The sequence below is a fragment of the Dermacentor albipictus genome, chromosome 1, assembly GCF_038994185.2.
Source record: "Dermacentor albipictus isolate Rhodes 1998 colony chromosome 1, USDA_Dalb.pri_finalv2, whole genome shotgun sequence".
Classification (NCBI taxonomy): Eukaryota; Metazoa; Arthropoda; class Arachnida; order Ixodida; family Ixodidae; genus Dermacentor; species Dermacentor albipictus.
Genome location: NC_091821.1, coordinates 189108969 through 189121596, shown reverse-complemented (window position 1 = coordinate 189121596; position 12628 = coordinate 189108969). Strand labels below are relative to the sequence as shown.

The window sequence follows — 12628 nt, the reverse complement described above, 5'->3', positions numbered from 1 at the left end:
CAGCCAGTGCTGACGGTCAGGATCATCGCTGAGCAGAATAGCCTCCCACTGCTCTTTTGAGGGATTTGGAATGGGATCAACTATGGGATTAAACTGGCAAGCCCACACCATGTGGTAGAGCTTAGCTACCTCTCCACAGTGTGGGCATTGCGGGGAGTATAGTGTAGGGTACCACTGGTGTAACTTAGCTGGCGTTGGGTATGTATTAGTTTGTAGCCTCCTAAGAGTGTTCTCTTGCAACTTATTGAGGGATTTATGTGGTGTTGGGTACTCCTTCCTGGCTGTTCTGTATGGTGCGAGAATGTCCGCATACACTGCTAAAGCAGTTAGGTCCCAGCACTCTTCACGGTCATCAGGGGGAGACGCCCGGTATAGAAGAGCTCGGGCATGCCTGTGAGCGGCTTCGTTTCCTCCTGGTAGTTCCAGGTGACCGGGAAACCAGATGACTGAGGCTTGGCTGGGTGGATGCTTAGTCAGCAATGACAACCCTGACCTGTGAATTAATCCATTATTGAGGTTGCGACAGGCGTTCTGGGAGTCAGTGAGCACATCGGCGTTGGGGTTAGATGCTATAGCTAATGCAATAGCTGCTTCCTCTGCGTGAGTGGGGTTGGAAGTTTTCATCGAGGCGCAATTCACCATCGATCCTGAAGGCGTTGAGACCACAATAGTCTCCATTCTTTGGCCCTGCGGCGTCCACATAAAGGTTGTTAGGTTGCTCGTCCCATTTCTTCTGCAGGGCTTCCCCTCTTGCTTTTCTTCTTTCGATGTTATATACGGGATGCATGTTCCGCGGAATGGGGTACACGTTGATGCGTCTCCTCACATCACGTGGTACCTCTTCCCTTTGGTCTATCGTATAGGGCAGATTAATATGGATCTTTTCGAGCAGATCTCTACCTGGTTTTGTGAGTGCGAGCCTATTGAGTTGTGAGAGGCATTGTGCTTCCCACATCTCTTTCAGGGTATTATGTACTCCTAGAACCATGAGCTTTGCCGTTGGCGTGGAGTTTGGTAGCCCCAGTGCCGTCTTGTAGGCCTTCCGGATCAGCGTCTCCAACTTTTCTATTTCCGACTTGGAGAGGTTAAGAAATGCCGTCCCGTACATTATCCGAGAAATCACGAAAGCCTGCACTAAGCGGATGGCGTCCTTTTCCTTCATGCCATGGTGCTTATTTCTAATACGATGCATCATCCGAAGGATTTGCTCGGTGGATGTTGTAAGCTTCTTCACAGTGGTGGTGTTCTGTCGCCCCTGCGGGATATACAGCCCTAGGATTTTGATCTCCGTGGGTTTCGGTACTGAGTGGTTGTCTATATACACCGTGATGTTCTGCGGCAGGGGTGTCCTCGGGTTCTTCAGGATGAGCAACTCGGACTTTTCCGGCGCACACTGGAGGCCTCTTTCCCTTGCGTACTGGTCCACCGTGTCCGCTGCTGCTTGAAGACGCTCCTCGATCTCGGCGTCACTGCCCGAGTTGCACCAGACAGTGATATCATCCGCATACAATGTGTGTTTGATACCCGGGATTTCGGAGAGAAGGCGTGGGAGATCTTTCATAGCCAAATTGAACAAAAGGGGTGACAGTACCGCCCCTTGCGGAGTTCCTTTCGGGCCTAGAGTGATGGGATCAGATTTTATTCCACCGAAGTTTATAGTGGCTTGCCTTGCTGATAAGAAGTTTTTGACATAGTTGTAGGTTCTGGTGCCACAGTTGGTGTCGGCGAGGCTTTGAAGAATATTTTTATGCAGAACGTTGTCAAACACTCCTTTCAAATCAAGTGCCAGGATGGCCCTTGTCTGTGACTTGGGGGGTGTCTCAAGGAGATCCTTGTACAGGTACAAGAGGGCGTCCTGGGTCGATAGGTGAGGGCGAAAGCCGAATTGAGTGTTAGGTAGGAGGTTGTTCTCTTCTAAGTATCTACTGAGTCTCGTGTTGATGACCCTCTCTATGAGCTTGCCCAAACACGAGGTCAGCGATATCGGTCTTAGATTATCCAGTTTAAGGGGTTTGTTCGGCTTTGGAATGAACCGAACCTCGGCCGTCTTCCAGGATATTGGTAGCGTTCCTGTAGCCCAATGCTGCTCGTTGAAGCATTCCACCAGCGAGGTGATGGTGTCATCGCTGAGGTTAAATAAGAGCTTAGCTGTTATTTGATCTGGACCTGGAGCTGCATTTTTTCTCATGGCCGCTATTTCTGCTTTGATCTCTTCCTTCGTGAGTGGGATGTCCAGCTTCGCATTCGGCAGCCCAGAATACTCCGGTTGTTCCACGACTGGGTCCGTGCACAGATACCTGGTCTTGAGCTTTTCCATCAACTCTGTGTCCGTACCCGGGATGGTGTGTACAATCTTCGTGAGCCTGTCTTTAGTGGCCGACTTGCTGCTGCTGGGGTCGATTAGGACACGCAGGAGCTTCCAAGTCTTTGACACACCTAGCTTCCCCTGAATACCATCGCAGAGCGTATTCCAGTTCTGTCTAGCCAAGGATATGGCGTAGGATTCTGCCTTTTTGTTTATCTCGTCTATTTTTTTCCTGAGTTTGCGGTTAAGCCGTTGTCTTCGCCATCTCTTTGTCAATGAGTGTCTTGCTTCCCATAAATGCAGAAGGTGCGGATCGACCGCTGGGCAATCTTCTGTCGTGCAGACCTCTTTCGTAAAGGCTTTCAAAGCTTGCACCTCACCCTTAACCCATTCCTCTAGGTTTGTAATAGAGTTTGCAGTATATGCCCGGGCCTGTCTCCACCTGTCCCAGTTCGTAAGTCTTGCGACACCTATTTTGCGTTTGCACGCGTTTGTGCTTATCTCCAGAGAGAGGATGAAGTGATCGCTTCCCAGGTGACAGAGGTGTTAAGCACTTAAACAGATCTAATGTTAATGTGTGTGGTGAGTCAAAGCTGTGTCCTCAAATACGCTGTGCACCCGATACACTCCAATTGTGTAAATTGAACTTAATTATTCAAGCATACGAAGAGTTTAGCTAGCTTGCATTTTCAGTGCATATTGAAACACCTAGTGGAACTAAACCTTTCGGTTTGTTTGAACTTTTTGTTACCCATGTCAAAATATTGTACCAAATAAAGCACTTTCTGTGGAAAAAAAGACTGTTCAGGGAAGACATTTAGAGTGTGCTGTAAAATTAAACCATATCATATCTGCACAATAACATTAACATACACATATTACGTACACTCCGTTTTCTTAGTTCAGAAAAAGTGCAGTGTCCTCTATTCCAACGAGCACCCAGTAACTTGCTTGTATTAGTTGTTCACAGAAGTCTGAGGGACATCAAAGGAATTTATTTTTTGCTTGCTTTGGTGTAGTAAAAGCGAAAAATCTCACTTTTAAGTTCAGCGTAATCAGTCTAAAAGTCCACTTAGTCGACTGTCTGTTTTGATGGCTGCTGATTAGCTGGAGCAGTACCAGCAAAGAGAAGACTGGCTGCGGGTGCAGGTCTCCTCTTTGATGGTGCAGCTGCAGCCAATCAGCTGTGGCCGAAATGAACAGTCCAAATAAAAAAAAAGAAAAACTACAGCTGGGAGGGTATTTAGTTGTATTCTACTATGTGGACTCTTACAGAATAACTCTTCAGCTGTAGTTACTTTTTCGCCACAACCTAATTTCACCATGTTTCCATCTCAGTAGGATTCTCCATTGAAGTTGAGCCAGATATTATCCCAAAAAGGTTTCTTTTTTTTTTTCTCTTCTCTTGACTTACTTAAAAAATTGACTCTACTTAAAAAATTTAATTGCTTTCTTCTGGACTTTGCATTGCAGGTTTAATTTCACTGCACTGCTACTCAGCTGAAGCTTGTACAATTGTTAAACTGCTTTAGTTGTGGCTTGAACGGTCTTGTGGTGATTGAAGAACTACTCGCATGCAAATTTGTTTCTACATTTTTGGAGTTAAGATATTAACATGCTGTGTATGTGCTTCATGTGTGTATATGCAGAAAGTAGGGCAGTACCTTTTGGAAGTTTCCCTGAAGGACTCCGACACCGTGGTGGTAACAGAAGCACTGGATGCTATTTTTGATGTCTTTGGAGAAGACACAACTGATGCAGTTGCTGCAGAAATTGAATTGGTGGCAAGGTTACGGCAAGTGCTACCTGCCTTTAAAAGCAAGGTTAGTGGCACTACTTCGCCCCATGAAAACTGTTCACAAAGCACCTGTAAATTGTGATTTATGATGTCGTGAATAAGGTAAAACGGAAGCAGCTTGCAGAGCATGCATTGAGGCTATCAAGTTAAAAGCGCCCTGCTACACCTTTTCTTAAAAACTGAGAGCATACTGGAGCAAATGCAATGCTTTTCAATGTATACCCGGTGTTTTACATAACTAGAGCCAAGGAGTAAGAATTCAGTCGTCAGTCGACGCTGGTGTGTTCCCTTTTTTGTCCTTCGTCTTTTCGCACTGTTCCCCTGTAGCGTATATACCGACTAGCCCAAGCTGCCATGGTGTTGCAGTCTAAGAAAAAACAGGAAACTGCAGCAAGGTGAAGTGGACTGTGCTGTTATCGCCCGCCTGTATGCGGCGTGCAACGTCACGACAGATAGCTGGACGACCACTGCGATTGCCAAGCTACTTGTGACACGTGACGTCCCCAGAATGTATATTATCGGCCAGCACAATAAACGGGGGACTTTTTCCCTTTCGTCACCCGGACCGCGGCTCGTCGACTGTTCCTTCCGACACGCATACGCGTCACGCTCGTATGCCGTGTCACGACATGGTGTCAGAAGTGGGCGGTGGTCAACTATCTCGCTGAGGCCGTGGACGGCAGCATTTCCAGAAAATGGCAAACAAGCCCGCAACGGTAATCCCCGGGCTACAACAGCCACCACCGCTGGACTTTGACAAAACGTCAGAGTGGCCGGCGTGGATCGACCACTTCGATGACTACCGCTTCGCCACAGCTCTCAACGAACGTTCGGGAGATGCCCAGGTACGCACGTTACTTTACACAATGGGACGCCAAGCCCGCGAAGTCTTTGCTACATTTTAGCTGACCGACGATGAAGCAAAAAGTTATGATGTCGTGAAGCAGAAGTTCGACAGTCATTTCGTCAAAGAGCGGAACATTGTTTATGAAAGTGCCTGCTTTCACAGACGCCAGCAACGGCCAGAAGAGTCGGTGGATCAATTCGCAACCGCACTTCACGTGCTGGCAGACCGCTGCGACTTTGGGGATATGAAGAAGAGACTCATCCGGGACAGGTTTGTCGTCGGGCTCCGGGACGTGCAACTATCCGAGGCCTTGCAGATGGATCCGCAGCTGACATTGGCTACGGCGCTAGCCAAGGCTCGCCTCAAGGAAACCGTGCGTCAGCAGCAGCAGAGCCTTCGACCGGAGGGTGTCCACATCGGGAGCCCGCCAGAACTTCAGGACCAAGGCGCCATCGTGGACGCCGTAGGCCACCAGAAACGCCCGCAGCACAAAGAGGGACGGTGCCCCTACTGCGTCGGCGACACGCACTTGAGGTCGACGTGCCCAGCCAAGGCTTCCAAGTGCCACTACTGTGGTAACAAAGGACATTTTGCGAAAGCCTGCCTTGAGAAAGTTGGGTCAGCGCAAAGAAAGGTACGCGTCTGGGCTGTCGAACATGGTACCGGGGAAACTTTCATTGGCGCGATTGACGCGGCCGGGAAAGCGCGCTATGTGCAGGTTCTGATAAACTCTGTGCCTATCCTTGCTAAAGTTGATTCGGGTGCAGAAGTGTCGGTTCTACCTTCTACATTTCCAGGATTGCCCACCCACCTGGATAACGCAGACGAGGTACTACAGGGGGCTGGCGGGAACAAGCTCAATGTTCTAGGCAAATTTTTCGCAGAGATTGCGTGGAAACAGAGGACTGTCCGACAAACGTGCTATGTCGTTAGCCCTCTTCGCGACATACTTCTCGGGCTGCCAGCCTTAGAGGCTTTAGGTATCGTTAAATTTGCCGACTCGCTGACTGCAGACAAGCAACGGTATGAGACACTTTTTCCGCTCATGAGTCGTAGTCTAGGCACTATCCCAGGAGAATACACAATCAGGCTACAACCGGGCGCAATTCCACATGCCATAACCGCTCCGCGGCGAGTGCCGATTCCGCTCATGGAAAGGCTAAAGCACGAAATAGAGAGACTCGTGCGCATGGGAATAATTAGAAAGGTAGACGGCCCCACGGATTGGTGCGCAGGAATAGTCCTGGTAACGAAACAGTCGGGGGAACTGAGAGTATGCGTCGACCTCACAAAGTTAAATAAGTGCGTCGTTCGTGAACGCTTCACGCTACCTACGGTCGATCAAGCATTAGGCTCTCTGGCGGGTGCGAAATGGTTTTCGAAGCTTGACGCCTTCTCGGGGTTCCATCAAGTCCGACTAAGTAGGGACTCTGAAGAACTAACTACGTTCTTGACTCCATTCGGGAGGTACTGTTTTACCAGACTACCGTTCGGAATTACGTCCGCTCCGGAGTATTTCCAGAAAAGGATGTCAGAAATACTATGTGGCCTGCCAGGTGTTGTCAACGTCATGGATGACATTTTAGTGTTTGGTAATACGAAAGCCCAGCATGACGAACGTTTAGCTGATGTTCTGTCACGCCTAGCTAGCGCAAACGTGACTCCGAACAAAGATAAGTGCCTGTTTGGCGTTAATAAACTGAGATTTTTGGGCCATATTCTGAATGAGAACGGAATTGAGCCTGATCCAGCGAAGGTCAGCGCTATTAAGAATCTAAACGCACCGAAAAATGTCACCGAACTGAGAAGCTTGCTCGGCATGGCCAATCACCTAGGTCGCTTTTTGCCTCACCTGGCGCAAACTACCGCTCCGATGCGTGCTCTTTTGCGCAAAGACAGCGAATGGGTCTGGGGGTGTGACCAAGCAAAAGCACTGAACGAGCTAAAAGAGCTCATTTGTTCTGCGCAGTGTATGGCCATGTACGATGCAATGCTTCCTACCATCCTTTCAGCGGACGCATCCTCTTTCGGACTGGGAGCTGTTCTTTTTCAAACACAGAAAAACGGTCACCGTAGACCAATAGCTTTCGCGTCTCGTTCTCTCACGAACACAGAACGGCGATACTCCCAGATAGAAAAAGAAGCGCTAGCGCCGACGTGGGCCGAAAGATTTGACGAGTACATCCGTGGCCTAAACGTTACCTTTGAAACTGATCACAAGCCTTTAGTGTCTTTACTGGGCCAGATGGCCATTGATGATATGCCCCCTCGAATTCAACGCTTCCGGCTACGCCTTATGCGCTATCTTTTCACGGTCCAGTACGTTCCCGGCAAATCGCTAGTCACAGCCAACACCCTCTCGCGATCCCCTGTAGCAGGCAGCGATTCTGAAAAAGGCTTGAGTGTGTCAGATATCACAGCGTACTCTAAGGCGTGTTTGCTTGGCTTGGAAACGGGGGACAATTTTTTATCCAGAGTGAGAGAATGTCAAATTAATGATCCCGTTTGCAAACATTTGCGCAGACTGTGTAAAACCAATTGGCCAAGGAAACCGAATGTTCCTTCTTTCCTCATGCCGTACTGGCAAGATAGAGCATGCCTTAGCATAATTGATGGTCTCTTGTTGAAAGGAACAAGGCTTGTAATCCCACAGTCTCTAAGAACGGAAGTGCTGTGTAGACTACATGATGGGCACCAGGGTATCGTGCGTTGTCGTAATATTGCTAAAGGTTCTGTCTGGTGGCCAGGATTGAGCACCGATCTGGCACAGTTCGTGAATCAGTGCACTGTTTGCGCACGACATGCCCAGCAACTAGCCGAGCCCATGATAGCAACCGCAACACCATCGTTTCCTTGGGAGAGAGTGGGAGTAGATCTGTGCGTAATCAACGGCCAGGCATATCTTGTCGCCGTGGATTATCTTTCACGCTACCCTGAGGTAGCCATTCTTCCATCCACAAAGTTGGGAACGGTCATTGATAGACTGAAAAGTATTTTTTCTAGGCATGGAATCCCTGAGTGCGTGGTGACCGACAACGGTCCTCAGTTCGTGGCAACTGAGTTTGAACAGTTCGCTATGTCCTACGGGTTTCGCCATGTCACCGTGAGTCCGAGGCACCCGCAGGGCAACGGGGAAGTAGAGCGAATGGCTCAGACGGTTAAGCACCTCCTTCTAAAGTCTAAAGACCCTTATCTGGCATTGTTGGCTTACAGGGCGACGCCCGGCATTCTTGGGGTCAGTCCTGCGGAAATACTTATGGGTAGGCGACTGAGGACAAGAGTCCCAATGCTACCACGTCATCGAAATCCGGGAAAAAGCAGCCCGAAAGTCGTGGCCAGAGACCAGACGGTGAGACGGCGGCAATGCCGCTACTACAACCGACGCCACCGGGCCAGACGGCTTCCCGAGCTAGAAGCAGGTGACTTGGTCTGGGTGACAGACATGCAATCCAAGGCCACAGTCCTCGCACGAGCACCGAAACCGCGGTCATATGTAGTGCGAACAGACGACGGCGTTTGCCTCCGCCGAAACAGGAGAATGCTTAACCGTCTCCCAAAAGAAAGGGCGCACATGGAAACTTACGAATTTCCAGAAACCGCGGAGCAACCGAGCGCGGCACAATTGGCTCATAGCCCAGATGGCGCGACTGCAACAGATTCAGCGGGGCCTCCAACTCGCGCGGTGGCCAGTGGTGACCCCACTCCAATTGTAACACGGTTTGGTAGACTGGTGAAGAAACCCATCCGACTGGGCTTTGATGAGTAGTGCTTTGGTGTTTAGTGTTCAGTGTTTTTCTAGTACAAAATATGTTCTTTTGTGGTGATGAAATCCACACGACTTCACTTTGAGTGGTTTGCTGTTGTTTTTTTCTGTCATAACATATTCTCTACCATGTATGTGCGAATGTTCCTGTGCTTGAGAAAGAGGGATGTGCTGTTATCGCCCGCCTGTGTGCGGCGTGCAACGTCACGACAGATAGCTGGACGAGCACTGCGATTGCCAAGCTACTTGTGACACGTGACGTCCCCAGAATGTATATTATCGGCCAGCACAATAAACGGGGGACTTTTTCCCTTTCGTCACCCGGACCGCGGCTCGTCGACTGTTCCTTCCGACACGCATACGCGTCACGCTCGTATGCCGTGTCACGACATATTGCTTGCCCTCGGATATATTTTCATATTCCACTTATGTAGTTAATTAAATATGAATTATAGAACAGATTTTAATGTTCACTTTGTGCCAAGTTTTGCATTCTAGAGGGAGTTCATTCAGAAACAGTGCTTTTTTCTGACATTTGTAAAGGCCGGTGAAATATGTGAAAATATGAAGATCAAGACGCATGCCCCCCCCCCCCACCTTGTGTGAAGATGAAAACATTGATTGTGTGCATTCTCTTGTGCTCATTGACCACCAAATGTCTGTTAGTATGATATTGGAAGCACTTGGTTTGGAAAATTCTTGCATGCACCGAATTTTCACAGAAGATTTGGAAATGAGAAAGGTTGGTGCCAAGATGGTGCCAAAACTGCCAACTCCTGGATAAAAAGTTGTGACGGAAAGAATGTTTTATTGATTGGAAAACTTCAGATGACAGTAATGAAATCTTGCCAACTTGGATTTATGAATATGACATCATGCTGAATGTCACAGAGCAAGGTGTGGCAAAAGACAAGGCCCAAAAAAGCACCGAAGAACAAAGCAAAAATCATTCACGTTGATTGTGTTTTTTGACTGTCATGGAATTGTACAACACGAATTTGTACCAGAAGGTTCTGTCAATGCAGCTTTTGATGTGAAGGTCGTGACATGTCTGAAAGATCACATGCGCTGCATGCGACTATAGAAAAAAGGGTGCTGGATTCTGCACCACTATAATGCCTCTGTGTGCTATGTACTGATAGTACATGCCTTTTTGGCGTTCCATAACTTCTGGAATACCCTCTTTGCTCGACGGGTTTAGCCTCCTGAAACATTTGTTTTGTTCCCCAAATGCAAACTGGTGCTTCAGGGTGGCATCTCAAGGATGTGACAGTTCAAAAGAAAACATTGCTGCTGAAGCGCTTAGGTAAACAGTGCAAGACTTATTACTGCACATTTTATTTGGCCAACTATCACGTTACTGCTTCAAATTGTGGGCAAAGCTTCTTTTTTCTTTCAGTAATGCAATTATGGTGAGCTTTCGAGGTTGGTGTCAGACAAAGATGCCAAAGATTGACAAAGGAGTGGTGACAGGATGGGTGGTACATGTTAACAGCTGCTGCTTTCCAGTTTTCTATATCTGAAAATTCATCAGCCCGTCCACTCTGTGAAGGACAACCAGCGAAGCTGTTATGTGTTCTTCTAAAATTACGAAATTATATATTATATGTATGATTATATATATGCAACTAAAGCCCGTGTCTCACCAGTGCTATTTTGTTGCCGCCGCCGCCGCTCAAGTTCTGTTTGCGTGCCCGCTCATCATGGGCACGCTGCGGATTGTCGCTGGGTAGGGGATCGCTACGACAGGCCTTAGCGGTGTTCCACTGCCGGCGCTGACATTCCCGGTTCTGCTTATGCTGCCGTTCTTGACAGGCACGCTGCGGGTCTTTGTCGAGCGGCACACACGACTGGACATGCTCATTGAGGGACGCGAGACCAACCTTAGCGGCTTCCCACCGCCGCCGTGCACATTCTCACTGTCACTCCCATCATCATTCTAGAAGGACACGTTGCTCCTCTTCCGTGTGCACTATACACGTCCACCCCATGGAACCGTTCAACAAGAACTGCCGATAAGGTCGCTAGGTGACACTGATGTCACTCTATAGACGAACACACATTGGATGATACGTATGTGTACGTTTATTACAGCTTTTACACGTACATGGATGGATGGACGGATGGATGCTACGAGCGTCCCCTTTGGAACGGGGCGGTGGGTTGCGCCACCAAGCTTTTGTTATTATATTGCCTAATGTCCTACCTATGTTAAAGAAAAAAAAAAGAGGACAAGCAAAAAAAAAAAACACGCAATGAATTCCTGTAATCAAACTTTCTGAACCTCTGTTGTGAACTTCGTTTTGCTACGTCTCCATTGTTGGTCGTTTCCCTACTTCTACCAATCTTCCAGTCGCCTCTTAATAATCTCTATTGCGGACATGTTTCCTTTCCCCCTGCTCTCGCTGAACCCAAGGGCTTCAAGGAGGCCAGCGGTGCCTAAAACTACTGCTGGGCAGATATCTTCACATCCTAATAAAACATGCTCCCATCGTTTCCCTAGCTTCACCACAGCAAGCACATGCTTCTTCCTTCTTATATCTCGCTTTATACGTGCGTGTTCTAAGGCATCCTGATCTCACTTCGAGAACTTATAAGCTTCTCTTTGAGTTATCATAAGTTGCTTCTTTCCCGATTTTGCTTTCCCTCTAAATTAGTTACTCATAGCAGGTTTCATTTCCATTGCTGCCACCCATGAGATTATTTCAGCGTGTCCGACTTTCCGCTTGACGTTCTTTGTTGCTCACCCTACAGGCCGCATACTTGCTGGTAAGCTTCCTAGTTCTTTTCCTCCACTGTGAATCAATGTACTTTCTGTACAAATACCTGAACACTCTCCCAGCCCATTTACTTTCTTCTATATTCCCAAGTTGTTCTTCATAACAAATTTTAGTGCGAGCTTCCCTTACTTCAAAACTTGTCCAGCCCATATAGCCCTGCACAGCTTCATTTGCATCTTTTCCGTGAGCACCCAATGGGAGGTATCCCACTGACCTTTGGTTGCCATTGAGTCGTGATTGTACCCCTGATTTCAAGCAAACTGCATTTCCAAATGTAAGTCCTAGTACCATTACACCTTTCCAGATATCCCGGAGCACCTTGTGCCTGTTGTATCTCCATAGTGCTCTGCATTTCATTATGGCCTAATTTCTTTTCCCTTTACTGTATTGTTTTTTCCTGTGTTTCCATATATCTATTGCCTTTGCTTATCCATATACCAAGGTATATGGATAAACATGGTTGCTATAGTGGTGCGCCGGCAGTGAACGAGCGCCGCGCCAAGAATGGGCGATCCATCATAGGTTTTGGCACTTATGCTAATGAACCTACAAGACTAGACTCTTTTTTACACTAGCTCTGTAGAAGAAAATATTTCTTTGTTGACGCAACGTTACTTGCACCGACACAGAAAGTTTGCTGGGGTAGCCATACACAGTTTTGCTGTAAAAGGCTGTGTATGCTTGTGCGAGTTTCTGCTTGAGTAAGTTCAACTATTCACAGAAAAGCAGGCAACAAGAGAGACATAGATGTGTCACTCCATGTACGAGAAATTTATAAAGAATTTTAATATCCACAGCACACCACAGTAAACCAGTTGCAATTAAAACCAACACCGAGACAAAATAACCTACGTGAAGCTGGTGGCAAAAAGCAAAAGTTAGATAAGAGAAGGAAGGAAAGGCTGTGTCTGTTTCTCCTCCACTAGGGAGGGAATGTCACTCCCACAAACGAAGACTAGTTTGTTTTATGAAAGGAGATTGCCTGTATGCATCTATAACCTTGACTCCAACTGATAGTGCTGAACAGTACGACTTGCTTTGCACAAGCTAAGCTATCATGTGGCTGCTTCGCATTATAGGCAGAACTGCAATTTTTTTTTTTTAAGCACAGCTCCAAGCCTTGTTTATGCGGGTA

General features: G+C 47.8%; 1 protein-coding gene and 1 pseudogene across 2 annotated transcripts in view; both read left to right on the top strand.

Annotated features, from left to right (window-relative positions):
• The window catches only part of LOC135898047 (HEAT repeat-containing protein 3), a 72433-nt gene that overhangs the window by 58902 nt on the left and 903 nt on the right, over positions 1-12628 (top strand). For both annotated transcript variants that reach the window (XM_065426798.2, XM_065426797.2), the window contains exon 14: positions 3955-4128. In XM_065426798.2, the coding sequence (XP_065282870.1) occupies positions 3955-4128 (174 nt within the window). The remainder of the gene's footprint in view (positions 1-3954; positions 4129-12628) is intronic.
• Positions 4148-10656, top strand: LOC139054938 (uncharacterized; annotated as a pseudogene).